This window comes from Mytilus trossulus, chromosome 2, assembly GCF_036588685.1.
Source record: "Mytilus trossulus isolate FHL-02 chromosome 2, PNRI_Mtr1.1.1.hap1, whole genome shotgun sequence".
In the NCBI taxonomy this organism is placed as follows: domain Eukaryota; kingdom Metazoa; phylum Mollusca; class Bivalvia; order Mytilida; family Mytilidae; genus Mytilus; species Mytilus trossulus.
In genome coordinates this window covers 42,549,956-42,575,403 of record NC_086374.1, presented here as the reverse complement: position 1 = coordinate 42,575,403, position 25,448 = coordinate 42,549,956, and the positions used below count along the sequence as shown (strand labels likewise).

At 32.9% G+C, this 25,448-nt stretch overlaps 1 protein-coding gene across 4 annotated transcripts in view; it reads left to right on the top strand.

Moving 5' to 3' along the window:
* LOC134707289 (zinc finger protein GLI4-like) overlaps window positions 1-25,448 on the top strand; it is a 98,382-nt gene that overhangs the window by 34,954 nt on the left and 37,980 nt on the right. For 3 of the 4 annotated variants that reach the window (XM_063566934.1, XM_063566933.1, XM_063566935.1), the window contains one exon: window positions 480-591. In XM_063566934.1, the coding sequence (XP_063423004.1) occupies window positions 507-591 (85 nt within the window). In that variant the 5' untranslated portion in view covers window positions 480-506. Of the gene's footprint in view, window positions 1-479; window positions 592-17,442; window positions 17,612-25,448 lie in introns of those variants that run through there. The other variant, XM_063566936.1, reaches the window with a different exon arrangement.

Below are 25,448 nucleotides of genomic sequence, written 5' to 3'. Positions count from 1 at the left end.
TAGAAAGGAATATAGAAAGATACTCAATTAAACTGCCAGAAAAAAATCTGTAAATTAGAGAGGAAAAAGAAATTTTGATATTTCATGGCTCCCAAAGATCCAAAATAAGTCCTTTAATAAAATTGAGAAAGGAAATGGGTAATGTGTCAAAGCAACAACAACCCGACCATAGAGCAGACAACAGCCGAAGGCTACCAATTGGTCTTCAATATTGCGAGAAACTCCCGCATCCGGAGGCGTCCTTCAGCTGGCCCCTTAAAAATTATGTATACTAGTTCAGTGATAATGGACGTCATACTAAACTCGGAATTATACACAAGAAACTTAAAATTAAAAATCATACAAGACTAACAAAAGCTGCTCCTGACTTGGGACAGGCGCAAAATTGTGGTGGGTTAAACCTGTTTATGAGATCTCAACCCTCCCTTAAACCTCAAGCCAATGTAAAAAGTAATTGCATTATTATTGTATCATTTCAGGAGTAATGAAGAAGAGAAGAAATAAGTATGTCAGATGAAGAATGTCCAAACGTTACGGACATCGACTTGGCACCAACCAAAGAGTCGACCAGTTCACAGACCAGTCCAGATGGTAAGTACATGTAATGTACAAAGTAACACTGATATTAAATGTAGTATGTCCAACACATAACTTTAATACAAAAAGACTTTGATTTAAATTAAGAATTGAAATGGGGACCAGGTATAAGTCTAAGAGACAACGACCTGACCAAATAGCTGATAACAACCCACGGCCACCAATGGGTCTTCAACGCAGTGAGAAAATCCCACACCCAGAGGTGGGCCTCAGCTGGTCCTTAAATAAAAATGTGTACTAGTTCAGTAAAAATGGACGTCATATTAACTGAAATGAAATTAAAAAACATACAAGACTAACAAAGACCAGAGGATCCTGACTTGGGACAGGCACACAAATGCAGCATGGTTAAACATGTTTTGTGAGATCTCAACCGTCCCCCTATACCTGTAGCCAATGTAGAATAAAGAAACACACAGCAATATGCACAGTTCAACTCAGTTTGAAAGAGTCTGAGTCTGAAACAAAAGAAACTTAAGTAACAAATTTGTTTGTATGCAAAGAATAAATGGAAGTATCAACATAGAAATTACATTTGGTTTGCTAAAAAATTGCAGATTCAACATAAATATAAGAATAAGAAGATTTAATGCATAATAACTTAAGAGAGTGCTTAGTTGTTTGGAATAAAGTTGTCTATTGTGTGTATACCCTGTAACAATCTGCCGTCAAAATTCATCAAAGAAATTGCAGAATGTATGCACGCTCATATGCATTGCAGTAACTGTTATAATCACACAATTACATGCATTTTACAAGTTCTTATGTATGATGTATGTTGCATTTTTTTTATGACTTTATCATTTGCAGTATTATAAATAGTCTCATAATCTTGATATTGGAATGCTAATAATGTGATTTATAGCATTTGTTATTTCTGAGATCCAAGAGGTCAAATTTGATTAAAACATTTCACTGTTTCCCCCTAAAACGGTTATTGATATTACATTTTTAACTAAAATTCAAAACAGACCAGACTTTTTAATTTCTATTTGTCCATAGCCAGCAGAGTAAGCAGAAGTAACCAAAGGATAGCAGAACAATTACCAATCTTTTTAGAATATTTTATAAGCATTGAATTTTTTCATATTTTTGCCATATATCATATTGAAATATTGTATTATTAATTCCATTTTGAGTAACATAGAGGTGAAGCTAGAAAAAACAAAGTCTAATCTGTGACTAGTTTTTATCTAATCAAAAGTGCAGTCCAAAAGTAAAATCACAAAAATACTGAACTTCCAAATTGCACCAACTCCTCTTCTAGTCTACAAATGAAGTTACTCTTCTATTAAAGTGGAAAAGGGGTTGAAATGTAGGAATGTTGTCAGCTACTATATCCACTTTAGGGATAATCTTAAATTAAATATATCATATTGTATGTGTTTGGGAGAAATCTGGTTGGGAGGCTCTTTTTATCATTCCTATTTTAATTAAAAATTTAATGAAAAATTATTTCAATCTCAGATACCCAAGTATACCCCACAGCTGATTGACACACAGTTGTATAATTTTTCAAAAGTACACTTATAAAAGAGAGTCTAAGTGACAAAGAACGAGGTCATATGACCCATATTGAATGATTAAACGTCTTTTTAAAAAAATAGTTGGTTTTAATATGAAAATATGCTGACATGCATGTTCTTTTCTGTGATGATGCCCATACGGTAGAATTAACAGATTTCATTTTAAAAGCATGTCATACATGTACATCATGTAAATTTCATTTCTTAGTTGACAGGATTCAAAGTTATATTAGTTTACTATCATGTACTATTACAATTCTTCAAAATTTATTGAAGCAAACTCAGTAATAAAATTAGGTTGGTGTTTTTCTCTGGGCACTCCGTCTTCCTCCACCAATACAAACTGCCCGCCATGAAATAGCCTAAAAGTGGCATTATAACAACAACAAAAAATCAAATCAGTAATAAAATTTGTGTTTCATGTATCAAAAATATAGCTGTTGTTTGTTTGAAAACACAGAATACCTGGAAATTTGAGTTTGTATGTAATGTGTATACTTTACAATTAATAATTGCACTGCAAATCAGACAAAACAATATGAAACAATATGAAATAATAAGCCCTCATAAAAAGCTGGTTTAGTCAGGGAAAAATATACTGAGGGAAACCATTTGTTGTATGTGTGATACCCTATGGTAGGTCAACAGAATTTGGTATGCAGATGTTTTTGGATTGGCACATTTTCATTTCTATGGAGATTATTTGGGCCCCATTCCTTTGATCAAGGTATATTTACTTTGAATGATTTGCAGGTGTTATTATATATTATGGCAATCTCTTAATTAGTTTTAGCAGTAAAAATTGTTAAAATGGTGAAATTGAAAAAGAAAATAAGGTAGAGATATGTAGCATATCTACAAATTTTTAAGCACATAGTGAATTAAAACAACCTTAATCTTAGATAGGTCAATCTGCATGCTGGCATTTCTAACATTATTGACTTCATTCTTGTTAAGTTATCAGATTTTAAGTTATTGAACAGATGTTACTATGAGTAACATATAAACTTCCTTTCAAGTGTCGGTCACTTTACCCTTTATCCACCTTTTGCTCAACTTTCATGTTATATATTCAAGATCACCCATGCTGGTTTAAAAAAATGCATTTCAATTATTTCTTCAATTTTACCATAATAAATCTAACTTTGTTTGAGTACACTATTTTTGCTTGTTAAGCATTTAGTTGCATTGATAAATCAGTGTCATTTTAAAGGCATCAATCAATGTTATTCTCAGCAAAAACTCATCAAAGTAAACAAGTTTGTTCTTTGTTAAAAGCTAACACTTTTACTTTTTAATCTGTAATTGTGTAATAAGGAATTACGTCTCTTGTGCTTGATGTCAGCTTAGAATTCGTTCAAATGCATTCATTTCCACTTTTCCACTTTGAATATTTTGCATAGTTAGGATACACTCACTTAAATCGTTTCTAAATTGATGTTAACAATAGTTTATGATCACGATATTTTGTTAAAGTGACAAAGTAGGAAGACAAGGAAATCTTTGCTATCAATTGGACTAACTAAACCAGATTTTGATCATGCTGATGTCATAAAGTTCCTATACAGGGAAGGAATTTTAGTAGGGTTCAGATGGATAACAAATATCTTTTCCACAATATTCCAATCCCATCCCATTATTTGTTATCAGGCAATTCCTATTACTTTGGGATTGTTTTTTTTACTTTGTGCCTTTTTAACTTCCTGTCAGCACTGAAGTTGTGAGTTCAAATCCCTCATGTGTAACTTGACTTCTATCTGACTTGGATTGTAAGTTTTCATATTGAAGGTCTTGTTCCCTCCTTCCTTTGCCAATAAAATCTTACCAACACAAAATAGTACAATAATGCTGAAAGTGGTGTTGAACACCAATCTATCAAACCCAGTAACAGTGTATGTAATTGTTCTTCATAAGTTTTCAAAGAAACTATAATTCAGATCACTCTGATATTTTGTATTAGCACCCATGTAAGCATGCTCTACTCTGTGTGTGGATTTTACATCCATTTCTTTTCAACTTTTGGGGCCTGGTGGACGAGTGGTCTAAGTAGTTACTACTGTAATCCCTAGCAAGTCAACACTGAGGTTGTGAGTTTTGAATTCCGCACGTTCGCTTGCACTCAGCTCCAATGTTAATTGACTAGGATTGTCAGTTTTCCTATTGAAGGTCAGTGGTTTTCTCCTGGCACTCCAGCTTCCACCAGCAATAAAAGCTGGCCGCCAGGAAATAGCCTAAATACAGTGCTTAAAAATGGCGTTAAAACACCAAAAAGAAAATTCATATCCAATTCAACTTATTGTTTTCTGAATACTTGTTGCGTGGCTTGGTCATTATGAAGCAATAACTCACAAAATTAAGACAAATTTAAATGACTAAATAAGTTTACCCTCAAAGAGCCTTTCTAAAGTATAAAAGCTATATGATATAAGATACTTAAATTGCTTTTCATCATTAAAGTTCATTTGATACAAAGAAATCTGAGCTGACCTTTAAGTTTTTATACCTTTCTCACTTTTTGTGGTTTGAGGGGGTGAAATCTTATACAGTCATGTAAGTTTAGGTGAAATCTTTTCTAGTCATGTAAGCCTAGGTAAAATCTTTTCATTCCATTTAACAAGGAGAATAGAATGTACTGCCTTGTCATACAGTACTAAGTATTTAAACTGGGAAAGATGTACAAAATTTTCTCATTAGGATCTTTTGCGAAAAAGGTGAAAAAAGGAATATCGTGTTAAAGTTAAATTTGGAGGCAGGGCAAGACAATGAATTTTAAGTTCCTAACACATATTTTATCCTGATGTTAAAAATGCCATTCATCAGATAACTTACTCAAATTCACAGAATATAAATAAACAGGAGCTGAAAGCTGTTTTTCATGTGTCAATTCTTGTATAATTGAGGTAACCTAAATCACCTGATCTAATATCACCAAAATCTACTCTCTTGTCAATCAAATTAGAAATTGGATCCTTAGACATGTGACCTTCAAGTATAAACTGTGAAGCATAAGTCACTGTAGTCTTGTGTATTCCTGTCAAGTTCTGCTATAAACATTGACAGCTCTCATGAATATTTATAAAGGAAGAAAACATGTAAGAAAAACCCCAATTTTGAAAACCACAAGAGATAGACATTGATATTTTAAGGAATCATCAATAAAATTGTATGGTCACATGAATTTCAATGATATGAGAAAAAAGTAATTTTTGCTGAAAACTTATGTTAATTAATTCAGATTTTTATCAAACCAAACACATTATTATAAGATGTTTTATAAGAGAAAACAAGAATTTATCATTTCAGAATCATTAAATTTAGGTGAAAAATGATGTTATTGCCATATTGGAGCTTCTAAAAGGTCTGATAATCACGTAATCAAGCATTTCATACAGAGCCTCAAAACATAAAAGAAAGCATCAGAAAACAAGAGTAACTGTCCATGAATTTTACTTCTGACACAATGTCACATTTTAAAGATTTCAGTTAAGCATGAAATAACTTAAAAAACTTATAACAGATTTTATTTTCATTTTGACAGGTTTTCTAGCTTGTTTCATTGCATTGTTTTGACATTTCTTTGATGATGAAGTGTAGAGAATTTTTCTGTCATTCTTTTTTTAAAAGAGGTCTCTGAAAGGGCCTGAATTGATTTATTTATTCTGGAAGTAATTTCAGATTTAAATGGTCTAATATAAGTTCTAGAATTTAGATTTTTTTTGTACTTTGCAGAACAATTATAGCCTTATGTCATGTTTCAGACTTATCATAGAACAGCTGTTTTACTTTTATACAGAAGTGACACAGACTCTCTCTAGTGTTTGCATTTATACATGTATTATGTAATAAGATGAAAAGCACGAAAATCTCAGGTAAAATTCCAGGTGTTTCTGCAGAGATACCTTTGTTCAACAACTTATCGCTCAACTGTAGATGTAAACAAAATATTAAATTTTAGTTCATTCATGCGAATTTTTACACCCACTGCGGGATAATAGCTTTATACGAAGGTCCCATCATCGTATAATATATCAAAGAGCAGCCGGTACAAAACGCGCCACTTTTTATGATTTGTACTTTTGCCAGGGTTTTATCATTCAAATACATCCCAATATGAGCAGATAGGTCACATTTGGGTGTATGAATTTAATGTGTTTTTTTAAATATAATCTTTCTGTTAGAAAAATTTATAAAGGATTTGTTTAATCTCTCGTAAAAATGACTTTAAAATGATTTTGCCCTTGTTAGACCGTAGCTCAGGTCGTGAAAATAGCTTCTAGCAAAAAATGTTGATATAGAAATTCATCATATTGGACACAGTTAATGATGTATGAAGATTATAACCAAAATGGCCTTTTAGAGTGAGATTCTTTGTTAATATGCCTTACTGGCAATCAGTTTACCACATCTTGTTATATTTCTATATAACCAACAAGGTATTCCTTAAGACAGATAGGTTATTTTTTGTTTGTTAAGGTGCTGATATTGATATGTATAGTTTTAATGATTAAAGTTTGACATGCAATATATTAATTTATCCTCAGTCACAATGTGGAGCAAGCTAAACATTGAAATGTCTGATGTAATAAGACCATCTACTCCTGTCAGAACAAGCATTTGTTCCTTTTAAACATCGAGAACTGAATGATCAAATTAGCCCTTTAATTAAGCCATCCAATCACATGCAGAAATTCTACAAATCCTTTCAAAGCATTATAAAGTGACTGTTAAGAAAGGTATGCATTTTGTGATATTTAAAAAAAAACAATCACAAAGACCGAAACGATTGTGTTTTCACTGTTGCAGTGGTACATTTTTTTGCTCTTTAATAAGAACTTTGTTTAATCTTTGTTTGTGGCATTTGAGTAAATTTGATGTTGTCTTTATTAGTCAATGAGATGTAATGGTCTCAACAATCTGATTAAAATATTGATCCTGATTCTATAATTTCTTTATTCCAAGACAGCACTCTATTCTATTTTTAGCTCACCTGGCCCGAAGGGCCAAGTGAGCTTTTCTCATCACTTGGCGTCCGGCGTCCGGCGGCGTCCGGCGTCCGGCGTCGTCCGGCGTCCTGCGTCCGTCGTCGTTAACTTTTACAAAAATCTTCTCCTCTGAAACTGCTGGGCCAAATTAATCCAAACTTGGCCATAATCATCATTGGGGTATCTAGTTTAAAAATTGTGTGGCGTGACCCCGCCAACCAACCAAGATGGCCGCCACGGCTTAAAATAGAACATAGGGGTAAAATGCAGTTTTTGGCTTATAACTCAAAAACCTAAGCATTTAGAGCAAATCTGACGTGGGGTAAAAATGTTCATCAGGTCAAGATCTAACTGCCCTGAAATTTTCAGATGAATCGGACAACCTGTTGTTGGGTTGCTGCCCCTGAATTGGTAATTTTAGGGAAATTTTGCTGTTTTTTGTTATTATCTTGAATATTATTATAGATAGAGATAAACTGTAAACAGCAATAATGTTCAGCAAAGTAAGATCTACAAATAAGTCAACATAACCAAAATGGTCAGTTGACCACTTTAGGAGTTATTGTCCTTTATAGTCAATTTTTAACCATTTTTCGTAAATCTTGGTAATCTTTTACAAAAATCTTCTCCTCTGAAACTACCAGGCCAAATTTAAACAAACTTGGCCGCAATCATCATTGGGGTATCTAGTTTAAAAATTGTGTGGCGTGACCCGGACAACCAACAAAGATGGCCGCCATGGCTAAAAATAGAACATAGGGGTAAAATGCAGTTTTTTGCTTATAACTCAAAAACCAAAGCATTTAGAGCAAATCTAACAGGGAGTAAAATTGTTAATCAGGTCAAGATCTATTTGCCATGAAATTTTCAGATGGATTTGACAAACTGCTGTTAGGTTGCTGCCCCTGAATAAGTCATTTTAAGGAATTTTTGCCGTTTTTTGTTATTATCTTGAATATTATTATAGATAGAGATAAACTGTAAACAGCAATAATGTTCAGCAAAGTAAGATCTACAAATAAGTCAACATAACCAAAATGGTCAGTTGACCACTTTAGGAGTTATTGTCTTTTATAGTCAATTTTTAACCATTTTTCGTAAATCTTGGTAATCTTTTACAAAAATCTTCTCCTCTGAAACTACCAGGCCAAATTTAAACAAACTTGGCCGCAATCATCATTGGGGTATCTAGTTTAAAAATTGTGTGGCGTGACCCGGACAACCAACAAAGATGGCCGCCATGGCTAAAAATAGAACATAGGGGTAAAATGCAGTTTTTTGCTTATAACTCAAAAACCAAAGCATTTAGAGCAAATCTAACAGGGAGTAAAATTGTTAATCAGGTCAAGATCTATTTGCCATGAAATTTTCAGATGGATTAGACAAACTGCTGTTAGGTTGCTGCCCCTGAATAAGTCATTTTAAGGAATTTTTGCCGTTTTTTGTTATTATCTTGAATATTATTATAGATAGAGATAAATTGTAAAGGGAACCAATGTACAGCAAAGTAAGACCTAAAAATAAGTCAACATGACCTAAATGGTCAATTGACCCCATAATGAGTTATTGCCCTTTATAGTCAATTTTAAACAATTTTCATAAAATTTGTAAATTTTAACTAACATTTTCCACTGAAGCTCTTAGGCCAAGTTCAATATAGATAAAATGATTGTAAGCAGCAATAATGTTCAGTTAAGTAAGATATACAAACACATCACCATCACAAAAACACAATTTTGTCATGAATTCAAATGCGTCCTTTGTTTAATATTCACATAGACCAAGGTGAGCGACACAGGCTCTTTGGAGCCTCTAGTTTTTATTTAAAGACCTTTATGAATCCTCTTGGTTTTTCTGTAAGATATGAGCTGTGTTGAAAAGAAATTGACCTTATACCAGTTTACGTAAATTTGAACACGTGTAAGACTCTGGTTGAATTTAGAAATACAATGAAACAAAAGATGAAGTTTGGTCCATTTTGTAGCTTTCAATTAAAAATTCAACTATCAAACAGTCTCAAGACTTCCCATTGACATTTTTCAAAACCAAAATAGGTTAACAGATGCATTGATGTTGATTTGCATACCGTCAATTATCATTTGATGCAGCTCATGTATTTTTAAAACACCTTTGAAAATTTAACTGAAAATCATATTATCTAAAACATGGTAAAATGTATATGAACATGATGGAATGATTAGTATTGCTTCCAATTCTGCAACAGCAAACTTTTTGGGTAAAAAAAAGAATGATTTTGTATGTCATGTATAGAGTTCTTCATATGTGGTAGCGATTTCTCTCCCAATCTAACGGTTTAATTATTTCTGACACTAATAGACTAATTATGTCATCAAAATTTAAAGAAAAAACCCTTGTTTGAAAAATTGTCTGTTTAAATTAATAATTTTTGTCTGTGATTTAAATAATCCTCTTTACTTTGAATCAAAACTTTTTATTCAATTCTTTTGTGAACTACAAAAGATTTTGTATGCAGAACCTCCTGATCGAATTCAATGTGTGGTTTCATATGAAAATACTTCTTTTAGCTAACATGAGTCTAAATTACAAGGCATCTTACAGTAAATATATTATTAAATGACGCAGACACCTGAAAAATGGGTTAAAGGTTGAAAGAAAAATAAGGAGCGTCTATACCTGACGATTGAACCTCAACTGAAATGATGAATGACAAAAATTAACCTGTTAGTTCTTAGGATTCCAAGGGTCAGGTATTCTTAATTATAATGTAATTATCCTAGTTGGTTTGTCCAAGTCATGGTATTGTTTCCAAAATATGCTTTTTGTATTTTCCCATTTATAGTACTTGTGTCAATAAATTATCATGATAAAACTTTTTAAAGGTCACAAATTAAAAGAAGCATTGAGAAAGCCTATAATTATGTTGAAATACATTATTTTTGCGTTTAAAAACCATTACAGTACGACAGGACCGAAAATTTATTTAGCTGTGATCTTAGTCCAAAGAGTCACGCTGGGTGACAACAAAACCCTGAAATTCCTCTGAGGTTTGTTGAATACAGCTAAAGTAATAGAGAAGAGGTGTCCTGGAGCATTCCATTGTTGTAGGTCTATAGGTAGAAGAGTTCTTGGTCTACTTAACACATAATACTGGTGCATGAATCACCATTTAAAGTGTCTAGAATCCTGAAAGAGGAACAAATGAATACAAGTTTGAATTAGTCTGAAAATTGAAATGAAAACATTAAGCAAAGGGTAACCCTATTGACTTGTTTTGTAACATTCAGGAATTTCTTTATTTTGCAAAAAAGTGCAGCTTATTATTCATTTGAGTTTTGAATCACTTCTGACCAAATATAGGACCATTTAAGTGAAATGAATTGTTGGAAACAGAGTACTTGAATAAATTAAGCTGAGATCTGGTATAAAATGATAATAAAAAAGGGGTTATTAAACTTAATAAGGTCATTATATGCTGTTCCTATGGTTGTGTGCTTCAGTCAGTCAGATAGTGCTGTGTGGTTTAGTCAGTCTAATAGTACAATGTATTTCAGTCAGTCTAATACAACTGTGTGCTTCAGTCAGTCAGATAGTGCTGTGTGCTTTAGTCAGTCTGATAGTACAGTGTACCTCAATCAGTCTAATACACCACATCTTCCTATATCTAACACAACTGTTCTTCAGTCAGTCTGATAGTGCTGTCTGCTTCCATCAGTCTGATATAACTGTGTGCTTCAGTCAGACTTATAGTAGATTTATCTTCAGTCAGTCTGATATAACTGTATGCTTCAGTCAGTCTATAGTAGATTTTTCTTCATTCAGTTCTATAGTGCTATGTGGTTCAGTCAGTCTGATAGTGCTGTCTGCTTCCATCAGTCTGATATTAGTGCTTGCAGTCAACAGTTGATTGTTCTTCAGTCAGTTCTATATACTGTGGTTCTGTCAGTCTAAGCCACTGGACGTTAAGCAACCAACAATCAATCAATCAGTCAGTCTAATAGAGTTGTGTGCTTCCCTCAGTATGATAGTGCTGTCTGCTTCCATCAGTCTGATAATAGTGCTTGCAGTCAGTCTACAGTTGATTGTTCTTCAGTAAGTTCTATAGTGCTGTGTTCAGTCAGTCTGATAGAGTTGTGTGCTTCAGTCAGTCAGATAGTGCTATGTGCTTCAGTCAGTCTGATAGTACAGTGTATTTCAGTCAGTCTAATACAACTGTGTGCCTCAGTCAGTCAGATAGTGCTGTGTGCTTTAGTCAGTCTGATAGTACAGTCTACTTCAATCAGTCTAATACAACTGTTCTTCAGTCAGTCTGATAAAACTGTGTGCTTCTGTCAGTCTAATAAAACTGTGTGCTTCAGTCAGTCTGATAGTGCTGTCTGCTTCCATCAGTCTGATAGTACTATGTGCTTCAGTCAGTCTGATATAACTGTGTGATTCAGTCAGTCTATAGTAGATTGTTCTTCAGTCAGTCTGATATAACTGTGTGCTTCAGTCAGACTATAGTAGATTGTTTTTCAGTCAGTCTGATATAACTGTGTGCTTCAGTCAGACTATAGTAGATTATTCTTCATTCAGTTCAATAGTGCTGTGTGGTTCAGTCAGTCTGATAGAGTTGTGTGCTCCAGTCAGTATGAAAGTGATGTCTGATTCCATCAGTCTGATAATAGTGCTTGCAGTCAGTCTACAATTGATTGTTCTTCAGTAAGTTCTATAGTGCTGTGTTGTTCAGTTAGTCTGATAGAGTTGTGTGCTTCGATCAGTCATATAGTGCTATGTGCTTCAGTCAGTCTGATAGTACTGTGTATTTCAGTCAGTCTTATACAACTGTGTGCCTCAGTCAGTCAGATAGTGCTGTGTGCTTTAGTCAGTCTGATAGTACAGTCTACTTCAATCAGTCTAATACAACTGTTCTTCAGTCAGTCTGATAAAACTGTGTGCTTCAGTCAGTCTGATAGAACTGTGTGCTTCAGTCAGTCTGATAAAACTGTGTGCTTTAGTCAGTCTGATAGTACAGTGTACTTCAATCAGTCAAATACAACTGTTCTTCAGTCAGTCTGATAGTACTATGTGCTTCAGTCAGTCTGATATAACTGTGTGCTTCAGTCAGTCTATAGTAGATTGTTCTTCAGTCATTCTGATATAACTGTGTGCTTCAGTCAGACTAAAGTAGATTTTTCTTCAGTCAGTCTGATATAACTTTGTGCTTCAGTCAGTATGATAGTGCTGTCTGCTTCCACCAGTATGATAAAAGTGCTTGTAGTCAGTCTACAGTTACTTGTTCTTCAGTAAGTTCTTAAGTGCTGTGTTGTTCAGTCAGTCTGATAGAGTTGTGTGCTTCAGTCAGTCAGATAGTGATATGTGCTTCAGTCAGTCTGATAGTACAGTGTATTTCAGTCAGTCTAATACAACTGTGTGCCTCAGTCAGTCAGACAGTGCTGTGTGCTTTAGTCAGTCTGATAGTACAATGTACCTTAATCAGTCTAATACAACTGTTCTTCAGTCAGTCTGATAAAACTGTGTGCTTCAGTCAGTCTGATATAACTGTGTGCTTCAGTCAGTCTATAGTAGATTGTACTTCAATCAGTCTGATATAACTGTGTGCTTCAGTCAGACTATAGTAGATTGTTTTTCAGTCAGTCTGATATAACTGTGTGCTTCAGTCAGTATGATAGTGCTGTCTGCTTCCATCAGTCTGATAATAGTGCTTGCAGTCAGTCTACAGTTGATTGTTCTTCAGTTAGTTCAATAGTGCTGTGTTGTTCAGTCAGTCTGATAGAGTTGTGTGCTTCAGTCAGCGTGATAATAGTATGTGCTTCAGTCAGTCTTATAGTACTGTGGGCTTCAGTCAGTCTGATATTACAGTGTGCTTCAGTCAGACTATAGTAGATTGTTTTTCAGTCAGTCTGATAAAACTGTGAGCTTCAGTCAGTATGATAGTGCTGTCTGCTTCCATCAGCCTGATAATAGTGCTTGCAGTCAGCCTACAGTTGATTGTTCTTCAGTTAGTTCTATAGTGCTGTTTTGTTCAGTCAGTCTAATAGAGTTGTGTGCTTCAGTCAGCATGATAATAGTATGTGCTTCAGTCAGTCTTATAGTACTGTGGGCTTCAGTCAGTCTGATATTACAGTGTGCTTCAGTCAGTGTGATATAACTGTGTGCTTCAGTCAGACTAAAGTAGATAATGCTTCAGTCAGTTCTATGCAGTTTTGTTCTTCCTTCAGTGGGATAGTGGTGTTTGCTTCCACCAGTCTGATAATAGGGTGTGTTTCAGTCAGTCTAATAGTACTATATGCTTCAGTCAGTCTGATAGTACTATATGCTTCAGTCAGTCTGATAGTACTATATGCTTCAGTCCGTCTAATAGTACTATATGCTTCAGTCAGTCTAATAGTACTATATGCTTCAGTAAGTCTAATAATACTATATGCTTCAGTCAGTCTGATAGTACTATATGCTTCAGTCAGTCTGATATTACTATGTGTTCAGTTAGTCTGATATAACTGTGCTTCAGTCAGTCTATAGTAGATTGTGCTTCTGTCAGTTCTACACTGATGTGTGGTTCAGTCAGTCTTACAGAGTTGTCTGCCTCAGTCAGTGTTATAGTGCTGTCTGCTTCCATCAGTCTGATAATAATGTGTGCTTTAGACCGTTGGTTTTCCTGTTTGAATGGTTTTACACTAGTAATTTTGGGGCCCTTTATAGCTTGTTGTTTGGTGTTAGCCAAGGCTCCTTGTTGAAGGCCGTACATTGACCTATAATGGTTCACTTTTTTTAAATTGTTATTTGGATGGAGAGTTGTCTCATTGGCACTCATACCACATCTTCTTCGAACTTCAGTCTGACAGTCTGGTAGCAGTATGTGCTTTACTCAGTCTGATAGTAGTGTCTTCTTTATTTAGTCTGATTGTAGTGTCTTTTTTATTTAGTCTGATTGTAGTGTCTTTTTTATTTAGTCTGATTGTAGTGTCTTTTTTATTTAGTCTGATTGTAGTGTCTTTTTTATTAAGTCTGATTGTAGTGTCTTTTTTATTTAGTCTGATTGTAGTGTCTTTTTTATCTAGTCTGATTGTAGTGTCTTTTTTATTTAGTCTGATTGTAGTGTCTTTTTTATTTAGTCTGATTGTAGTGTCTTCTTTATTTAGTCTGATTGTAGTGTATTCTTTATTTAGTCTGATTGAAGTGTCTTTTTTATCTAGTCTGATTGTAGTGTCTTTTTTATTTAGTCTGATTGTAGTGTCTTTTTTATTTAGTCTGATTGTAGTGTCTTTTTTATTTAGTCTGATTGTAGTGTCTTTTTTATTTAGTCTGATTGTAGTGTCTTTTTTATTTAGTCTGATTGTAGTGTCTTTTTTATTTAGTCTGATTGTAGTGTCTTTTTTATCTAGTCTGATTGTAGTGTCTTTTTTATTTAGTCTGATTGTAGTGTCTTTTTTATTTAGTCTGATTGTAGTGTCTTCTTTATTTAGTCTGATTGTAGTGTATTCTTTATTTAGTCTGATTGTAGTGTCTTTTTTATCTAGTCTGATTGTAGTGTCTTTTTTATCTAGTTTGATTGTAGTGTCTTTTTTATTTAGTCTGATTGTAGTGTCTTTTTTATTTAGTCTGATTGTAGTGTCTTCTTTATTTAGTCTGATTGTAGTGTATTCTTTATTTAGTCTGATTGTAGTGTCCTTTTTATTTAGTCTGATTGTAGTGTCTTTTTTATTTAGTCTGATTGTAGTGTCTTTTTTATTTAGTCTGATTGTAGTGTCTTTTTTATTTAGTCTGATTGTAGTGTCTTTTTTATTTAGTCTGATTGTAGTGTCTTTTTTATTTAGTCTGATTGTAGTGTATTCTTTATTTAGTCTGATTGTAGTGTCTTTTTTATTTAGCCTGATTGTAGTGTCTTTTTTATTTAGTCTGATTGTAGTGTCTTCTTTATTTAGTCTGATTGTAGTGTCTTTTTTATTTAGTCTGATTGTAGTGCCTCCTTCAGTCAGTCTGGTAGAAGTGTATACTATGCTTCAGTCAGTCTAACAGTACTGTGTTCTTCAGTTAGTTTGATAGTAGTAATTGCCAGTTTGATAGAGATGTGTTCTTCAGTCAGTCTGATAATAGTACATTTGTATGTGGTTTAGTCAGTCCAATAGAACTGTTGGCTTCCATCAGTTTGATATAACACTATTTTATTGTGCCTTCAGTTAGTGTGATAGACACTATTTTATTGTGCCTTCAGTTAGTGTGATAGACACTTTTTGAGGTGCTTTCAGTCAGTCTGATAGAACTCTTTTTCTGTACCCTTTTCTGTCAGTTAATTCTGTTTTGGGTGTGTTCTGTTAGTCTGCTAATACACTCTTAGGGGGTCTTAAGTTGGTACATGTTTAATAGAGGTCTTTCGGGTGCCTTCAGTCAGTCTGATAGAACTCTTTTTCTGTACCCTTTTCTGTCAGTTAATTTTGTTTGTGTTCAGTCAGTCTGCTTATACACTCTTTGGGTGCCTTTAGTTAGTATAATAGAACAGTTTGGTGCCTTCAGTCAGTCTGCTTATACACTCTTTGGGTGCCTTTAGTTAGTATAATAGAACAGTTTGGTGCCTTCAGTCAGTCTGCTTATACACTCTTTGGGTGCCTTTAGTTAGTATTATAGAACAGTTTGGTGCCTTCAGTCAGTCTGCTTATACACTCTTTGGGTGCCTTTAGTTAGTATAATAGAACAGTTTGGTGCCTTCAGTCAGTCTGTTTATACACTCTTTGGGTGCCTTTAGTTAGTATAATAGAACAGTTTGGTGCCTTCAGTCAGTCTGCTTATACACTCTTTGGGTGCCTTTAGTTAGTATAATAGAACAGTTTGGTGCCTTCAGTCAGTCTGCTTATACACTCTTTGGGTGCCTTTAGTTAGTATAATAGAACAGTTTGGTGCCTTCAGTCAGTCTGCTTATACACTCTTTGGGTGCCTTTAGTTAGTATAATAGAACAGTTTGGTGCCTTCAGTCAGTCTGCTTATACACTCTTTGGGTGCCTTTAGTTAGTATAATAGAACAGTTTGGTGCCTTCAGTCAGTCTGCTTATACACTCTTTGGGTGCCTTTAGTTAGTATAATAGAACAGTTTGGTGCCTTCAGTCAGTCAGAACACATGGAACACTTTTTGGGTGCCTACTGTTGGTCTGAACAAACACTGGTTTGGGTCTTCTTCGGTCAACCTGATATAATGCTCTTTGAAGTGCTGTTTAGTCAGATAAACTCTTATGGGTGCCTTCAGTTAGTCTGATACTATACTATTTTGGGTACAGTCAGTCGAATATAACACTATTTCAGGTGCCTGCAACTATTTAAAAATTAATTTTGTCTTAATCAATATTTTTATCTTATAATGTATTTTATTTTAGCTAAATGACTAATCCTGACATACCTGTCAAAATATACCTTCCCATTAATACCCTCTATCTAATCTTTGAACCTCAGATGACCAAAAAAGCTATTCTTGAGGAATATATGTCTTCTGTCATTTGTAAACAAAGCTGAAGGGTTGTCAGAATTCATTCAGTTTATTCCCACAAATCAGTTTTAAGATATGAAGACAAGATTGTTTAGTTCCTTAGTATTAAGTTGAGTAATTTTCAATAGAGTCATGTTAAGAAAAATATATCTAATTTTGTTAGGGATCACCCCCTTGTAACACTATAGATGTTCTTACTGTTGACATGTATTAAACACATGAATACCTTGTACACTTGGGTGGTCTTTGTGAGCTATGGAAAAATCAAGTGAGGCCTGTTTGGTTGAACGTCATCAGATCATACCATTTTACATTATGGGGCAAAAAGGTCATAATTTAGATATTGTTATCTTGTTTATTTTATTAATTTGATATTTTTTCTTGAAAACAATGTATATTATCAAGTTTATAACATCTTTATTGCATTTTTGTTCATTTTGAGGGGAAGAATAGAAAAGATTGTCTACTTGAGTTTGACCTGTCTCACCTTAGTCATTGAATCCTTCCATCCCACCATAGTAGTTTTCCCAAGTTGAAACTGTCAAGAGATGATCATCTTAAAAATTAAAAGATGGTGAAAAAGTGGTAAATTCTGTGATTTGTGTTGTTTTATTTGTATTTTATCCATTGAATTATATAACCTGGATTTGTTAGTTTTTTGGAAAATTTCAACACAGTTCAAGAAAACTTAAGGAATTCATCACTTGTTGCTTTCGGATACTTTTAAATTCGCTTCGATTGAATGTTTAAACCATGAGGTTTTAAAAATAATGGATTAAAACAGGATTTTTTGCAGATCTCTAATGCATCTGATAATTATGTTGGAATAATTTTTGATACTGAAAAAAAAAGTGAATTGGAATAAGGAATATTAAATTAATCCTAAGACATTCGTAGAAATGTGGAATATTTAATTCAAGAAGTTTTAAAATTTGGATTTATATAAAATTTGGAATTTCAGTTCATATTATGTTTTGTGATGAATGTAATGGAGGGATAAATGTATATCGCCAACGATGAAAATAAATTTGAGGTAGATCAGATATACACAGGTAGGTTTAAAATTATCAAACCTCACACAGATAAAACATACATATTCAAATTATGCTTAAAATTATACCTGCCTATCTTTTTGCATTAATTTTGCTACATCAAATCTCTGAAAATTTTTATTTTTTTTAATCAAAATTGCGGAAAGAAGACGATTCAAATGTTTATTTTTAAATTTTATTTATCTTTTATTATTTCAATAAGTATCTTTTTTCCAAAGAAAATAAACTTATATTGTTTTATCGAATATTCATTAACATCTTTGAAATTGATAGACAAGTTTTTCATAATAGCTTGTATATATACTTCTTAGGGCAAGACCTCTCAAAGGAAAAGAAATTCTAGGATTTCAAAAATTGAAATTTGTTGTTTGCTTTTCCAAATTCCTAATATTTATTCATTCTTAATTTTGTGTTTTATCAGAATTTCTATGTAGGCTTGATTAATTAAAAATATACGAGTGAAGAAACAGGAATAAATGCAAAATCTACCAATGTTGCTTGACATAAAAATATACAGAAGTCTCCAAGACATTTTTTTGAAATTTAATCAATAACTGTATTATTGTGATTTTATATTCTGCTCCAAAAAACAATTCTTTCAGTGGTAGGTTTATTGTTATAAGAGGATATAATGAAAAATGTTAAAGGTTAGATTTACATCAGAAACTTAACAAAGATAAAGCAGCGAAGTCCGACAAAACAACCCAAAACGTGTGTTTGTTTTAGGTCATTTTTTTAGGGACCAAATGTGTTTTACTAAGGTTAAATCTTTCTGTAGTAGTTAGATACTCAGTGTTCAACTATCTGTTTCTAAAAGATTGGTATAAATTGTAAATGTAGCAAACTTATTTATAAACATTCGGTTTCCAGACACAACTTAAAGAAACAGGTTTTTGAAGTTAACCAACACCCAATCATTTTCCAATTGGTATTCAATAAAATCTTTTTGATTTTACAAATTGTTTACCTATCAAGTAACACTAATCTATAATCTCTTAATCTAATTAGCGTAAAATGAACCTATTAGGAGGTCATTAGCGGATGTCCGTTGTCTTTGATGAGGCCCATAAATCTAGGGAACACACACACAGAATCAGGGTATTTAAAGATCATTGCAAAGATAACTTTTCTTCAATGCTATTGCTTTTTCTTGATGTAAGTTTTAAACAAAAGGCTTTTTTAAATTTAATTATATGAAATCACACTATATTGAGGTATTAATATATATTTTTCAGGGTTATTCTAAACCCAATGCAAAATTGTCATTTGCAGTTATTGTATGTTTCATACATGTCATAGGGGATCATTTTCAAAACTTTTTTTTTTTGCTAAAAAAATATACATGGTTTCAACTTCAAAGCCAATGTGCACATTTGAGTAAATAATTGATGACAAATTCACGACTATGAATCAGAGTCTAAAATAATTAAAAACAGACCAAAATGCAATAGTAATTATTGTGTTTTTAGGGAAATCTCCATACAGATATTAGCATGTGAGTTCTGGTTATTTTTTCGATACTCACCCAGTCGCACTATTTGAATTTATAAAAACCTGGCATAATAATCTGTAAAGTTCCAGTAATGGACTGACTTGAAGAATTCTGAATGATCTGCTGTAAGTTTTATATGGGCCCATGTAGGTGGGGTAAGAATTCTATTTTGCCCCCCCCCCCCCCCCCCCCCCAATATATCTCCATAATTTAAAACTGAAAAGTACTTCATGTTGATGCATTAAAACATGCAAGAAAAATGAAATAAAACAAAATTGTGCAGCTTTCATTTAAAAGGGTTGATACCCCAGAGAGGCAAAAATATCGATATAATTTTGGTAAAAGTTGAAAAATCTTCAGGTTTTCAACTACATGTATAACCTAAAAGACCATAGGGTATAGTCAGGGTCTGATAAAATAAACTATGTTTTAAACAAACATGTTTTGACATCATAAAAAGTAAGCTGAGTTGTTTAAAGAAGAACTAGCTACTGCCTTATTTTCTTGCAGATTTAATGCTTGAATGAAAAGACACAAAACACAGTGGCGGACCCAGAGGGGGGGTTCCGGGGGTGCGCACCCCCCCTTTATTTTTGCCGATCAATGCATTTGTATCGGGACATATGTTTTGCACCCCCCTTTGCCCTGGGTTAGCACCCCCCCTTTCTAAAATTCCTGCATCCGCCCCTGAAACATATTGAAGACACTATTTTGACCTATAACAGTTTACTTTTACAAAATTAACCCTGTCACATTTTTGCACCAGTGTCTCTAGTCTGGAACCTCAGTTTTCTGCTCTTTCAGGTCAGGTTGTCTCTTTGACACAATCACTCTTTCCATTCTTAATTTTATACTTTTTACTTCTTATAAATGAAGTGGAGAAGGACATGTTTCAGATGGTGATTTTAACTTTCGAAAATGCCTTGCTCACTCTCTAACCTGCAAGACACAACCAATCCATTGAAAGTAGATGAAAGTTATCAACTTAACATCAGATATTCTCCCTAATTTAACAGGATCAATGGTACCTACCAGAATTGTCTAACACAGAGGAAAATTTTAAGTAGTTTAAACATTGAAAGATTGAAATGAAATGCTGATTATACAATAAAAAAAATGTTTTTATTTGTAAAATTTCTGGTTATAATTTATTTGATTATAAGTTCTCCTTGCCATAATCATCGGTTTTCATAGTCCTCTACTGAGCCATTCCCTCACAAAACTGGTGATTTGTGTAGTAAACACAGCATGTATGATAATACTATTCACAGTACGTTAACTGCTAGTTATTTTAACAAAAGACCAAAGACCACACACAGCACTTTAACAAGAAAGAAATTCGGTGGAAAAATTGAATTTGTGGACTTTTAAAAAGTGTTTAACCCCCTGAATGGACTCCTTCTTAAATTAAGTTAAACTTTGAGGAACTGATTCTAACGTTAATGATAGGATTAATTTTGAGTGACCCATATAAAAATGTTATATCTGTAAACTACCAGGGGAAATGTTTTTTTGCTAACTTGTCCTTTATTTTGATAGAGAGATACTTTGAATAGTAAAAATTATCAGTAAGACCATGAAGACTGAGTTTGAAATGCTGAAAATAACCATTTATTTGCGCTTTTGCCTTATAAAAGAACTATAAAAACTTTTAAAAAGCAAAAAAAAAATATATAGTAGGACTAGTAAGATTAGATCTGCCATTAAGTCATTTTTGTCGAGCCTTCGACTTTAGTCGAAAAAGCGAGACTAAGCGATCCTACTTTCCGTCGGCGTTGGCGTCGTCGTCGGCGGCGTCCACAAATATTCACTTTGTGGTTAAAGTTTTTGAAATTTTAATAACTTTCTTAAACTATACTGGATTTCTACCAAACTTGGACAGAAGCTTGTTTATGATCATAAGATAGTATCCAGAAGTAAATTTTGTAAAAATAAAATTCCATTTTTTCCGTATTTTACTTATAAATGGACTTAGTTTTTTCTGCGGGGAAACATTACATTCACTCTGTGGTTAAAGTTTTTAGAATTTTAATAACTTTCTTAAACTATCCTTGGTCTGAACCAAATTTTGACAGAAGCTTGTTTATGATCATAAGATAGTATCCAGAAGTAAATTTTGTAAAAAAATAAATCCATTTTTTCCTTATTTAACTTTTAAATGGACTTAGTTTTTCTGCGGGGAAACATTACATTCACTCTGTGGTTAAAGTTTTTAGAATTTAAATAACTTTCTTAAACTATCCTTGGTCTGAACCAAATTTTGACAGAAGCTTGTTTATGATCATAAGATAGTATCCAGAAGTAAATATTGTAAAAAGATAACTCCATTTTTTCTGTATTTTACTTTTAAATGGACTTAGATTTTCTTCCAGTTAACATTACATACAGTCTGCAGTTTAAGTTTTCAAACATTAATTAGATTCATTAACTATCCTAGATTTTTACCAAACTTGGACAGAAGCTTCTTACAATCAAAAGATAGTATCAAGAGGAATTTTTTATTGATTTTTTTCCTCATTTTTTGTTGAGCCTGCGATTTACAGCAAAAGAAGGCGAGACACTGGGTTCCCCGGAACCCTTACAAATTTTTTCTGAAATTAGACATTTTATAGGTGTTTTTGCCTGGTTTCTTGAAAAAAAATTCCCCCCTGTTTGTGTTTTTGGCACATTGGGCAAAAACTTATGAAGATAGAGAGATAATGTACTGAATCTTTTTATTTCTAACCGATATCTTTGTTTATACAGATACTGTAGCTGCAAACAAAAATCTCACAATCGGTGAATACAAAAAATCATTTGCTTATTGATATGCTTGTGTTATTTCAGTATTAATGCCTCCATACAGTGACCTATAGTTGTTAATGTCTGTGTCATTTTGGTCTTTTGTGGATAGTTGTCTCATTGGCAATCATACCATATCTTCTTTTTTATACTTCCTAATATAAATCCAAAAAGAGACATCATAACTAGCAGTTGAAAAATACATTTTATTTATTATTTAAATTTTCAATTGGCAAGTTAAAATCAAATTTAGCTAAGAATATCGATACAGCTTGGATATATAAAGTTAAGTCACATAAGTGATGTGAAGAGAAAGTTGTTATGTTTTACACCACCATGTAAATGGTACAATGTCAGTATGACATATTGTGATGAACTACTTCTTTACAATTTCAAAATAAACTTAAGGTTAAATAATAGAAAAATAATTTATCTATGTATTTTGCATTGGGATGTAAAATTATCATGATCAAGGAGAAGAAAATTTAAAAAAAGGAAACATTCAAATGAGAAAAATCAAAACTGCATACCAATCTATTAAAGGCCAGGTCTTGAAGGCATAAAACTTTACTCAGTGCTCGGAGCACAAAAATCATGCTCGAAACATGAAATCCAGCAATTTGATTGGTTGATTTTCGAGTTTGAGTACAAAAATCTGGCTGGACACAACTAATTACCTGATTCATTTAAAAAAAATACAACAAACATATGATAACCAACAATTACCACTGAATTAGAGGCTTCTGAATTGGGACGGGCACAAATGATATTGTTTGAGGTAAAACATTATTGCTGGGTCTCAACCATCCACATTCTTAGAACATTGGTCTAAAAGCAGAATATTATAACAAACTTTAAAAATGTATTGAAAAAGGCTCAGATGAACACAAACCACAAGAAAACACAACTAATAAAAAGACATTCAGACACAAAGTATCAACATTTACTAAGAGTAGGCAGTTAGTGAGTTGCTGAAAGATAGTTCAAAGCTTCCTAGTCAAAGATATTAATAGCTTACATCCAATGGATTTATTGAAAGACAACATAAACATTCGAGAGGAAAACATGAACTTATATATATCCAAAATGAAAAGAAAATTTGTCATGGAGAAATTTAGAGCACCTCATCATTCATATTTTTCAAGCAACCATTTTGTTGAATATGATTACTCCTGTTTGATAAGATTGTGGTATAGTGTTGTGTAGAGAGTTGAAAAGTCAAAACGGTTCATTGAATTTAAAGGACCATCAAACGTATGTAATTAATCTAAACAGCTAAAGATCTTTTGGTCAAGAATAGATTAAAGCCTAAAAGAACATTTAGGATTGAAACTGGGGGAATCTGAAAACATTTTCTCAGTAGAATCTGGTAATTAATTAATAGTCAATGAATTAAAAAGTCTTACCTAATTTGTAAATACTAAATATTTTAAAACAAATTATCAATGTTTTGAGTTGTGATATAAAAGTACTCAGTCTTTGTGTTTGACAAAATTTAATTGAAAAAATACATAGAAAACTATGACTCTTCTCGTTTTTGGTCATGTAGAAAATAAACGCTCATGAAAAGGATATTTAAGATTGATTTTTTTTTAGAAAAATCCACAAAATGTTCCAGTATTGTGACTGTCAAAGTACAAGAATTACAAGACTTTATAAGACATGAATGTAGCCTTGTACTATGATTATTGAGTGTGATGTATAATAAAATTCCACCATGGTGTTAAAGGTACTATGTCATGTTGACAGATTGTAAGATGTCTACATGCCATAAAATTAGTACTTCTCACTATAGTAGAATTAAATAAGTCAGCAATATGAATAAGCAAATATGTCACATATATACATAAAAACATATTCAAAAGTTTAGTAGGTTGTATATCTTATATGAGAATTAAACATAAGTATGTCATCTATTATACAACTAATAGTCCTAAATAAGTTCATGTTTACTTATCCAATATTGCAACTGTTATCCTGCTTCTGACTAAATTCTTTCTATATTTATTTTTTGAAAGAGCAAGATGTTGTCCCAGCAGGCTGTTTTATTTTATCTAGCTGCTGGTGATATGTTTCAACTCCCTGAATACTTCAAATAAAGTTTTACATTTAATAGATCTGGTCCATACTAATATAGCAATCTTATAATCAATCAGCTTCATTCTTTATTTGGCCCTTTCAAAACTCTTTGTTTTGAACGTCACTGGTGAGTCTTTTGTAGATCCAGAAACATGCGTGAAGTGATTGACTTACAAAATTTTAATATTGGTTTCTATGATAAGTTCATATTACTCAGTTGAATTTAGGAACCTTACTTGAGTGTGCATAGATGTGAACAGTGTACCAAGGCTTTGGATTGTTTGGATCAATACATTATATAGGTTAACCTATGTAAATTTCAATGTAAATGAATGGGAATATAAAATATCTTATATGCAGGTTGAATTAACAACACATGCTTTTAAGAAAGTTTATTATGATATTATTCCAATATGAGCTAGAATGAGATGAAATACTTGCCAACTTGAGCCTGCACACATTAAATGATGATGTAAAAGAATAAGGAAAGGAATCAGTTTTACCAAATAAATATAATGTGAAATTTAAAAATTTGATGAAACAAATAAATTAAATCCTAAGAACCTGAGCAGACGCAGTTCAAATGAGGGCAGTTTAAGTCACTTATTGTTGTAGAGTTATGCCCCTTTTAAACTTTTTAAAACTTGAGTAGGGGCATTGGTATCCTCAGATACATTCTTCTATTACTTTTTAGATGAATTAAGAAATCTAAATTGAATTAATGAATGAGAGATGATTAAATTATGTTGTATTTCAGAAAAGTATTATTTCTAGTGAACAGATATGTCATATCTTCAAACAAATCCTTAATAAAAACGGTTCATTAACATGGATTGCAATGGTCCTGTTTGTAAGCTTTGAATCTTTGAAAAAATAATACATTGCAAGGAAAAATAGAGAACTTGTTGTGAATATTGTCAGTGACGTATGGAGACAGCTTGCCGTTGGGCATCATGTATATGTTGAAGTATGGACCAGCTGACCTAAACAAGATAGTTCAGTTACCTTGTCATACTGTCAGATCTGAGTTTGGTAACAGTACTTCCATGTACATGACACTGTAAAATAAGTTATCAATTAATAGGATATGTGAGGTATATGTCACTAAGACATCAACACAACATACACCACTTAAAAAGTCCAAGATATCTACACAATTAAAAGTCAATCAACACTTGTTTCAAGTCTGCCACTCACTGTGGCACCAACAAGTCGCCCAAAGCAAGACAACACTGACCCAACTCCTTGAAACAGGCCATCACTGTGTCAAAGTCATCTCAAACTATTTCTGACATTTAAACATGTCCATAGACCGTCCGATGTCAGAGAAATAATACTAACACATGGTCAGATATCAAAGCAGTCTTGGACTACACCTTTTATGGAATATCTTTATAAAGTTTTCTCCATTTTTACAGACTGAATTTATGTTAGTAAAATTTCAAATAGAGAACATTTTTTGTGTAATAAACTCCAACAGGTTTC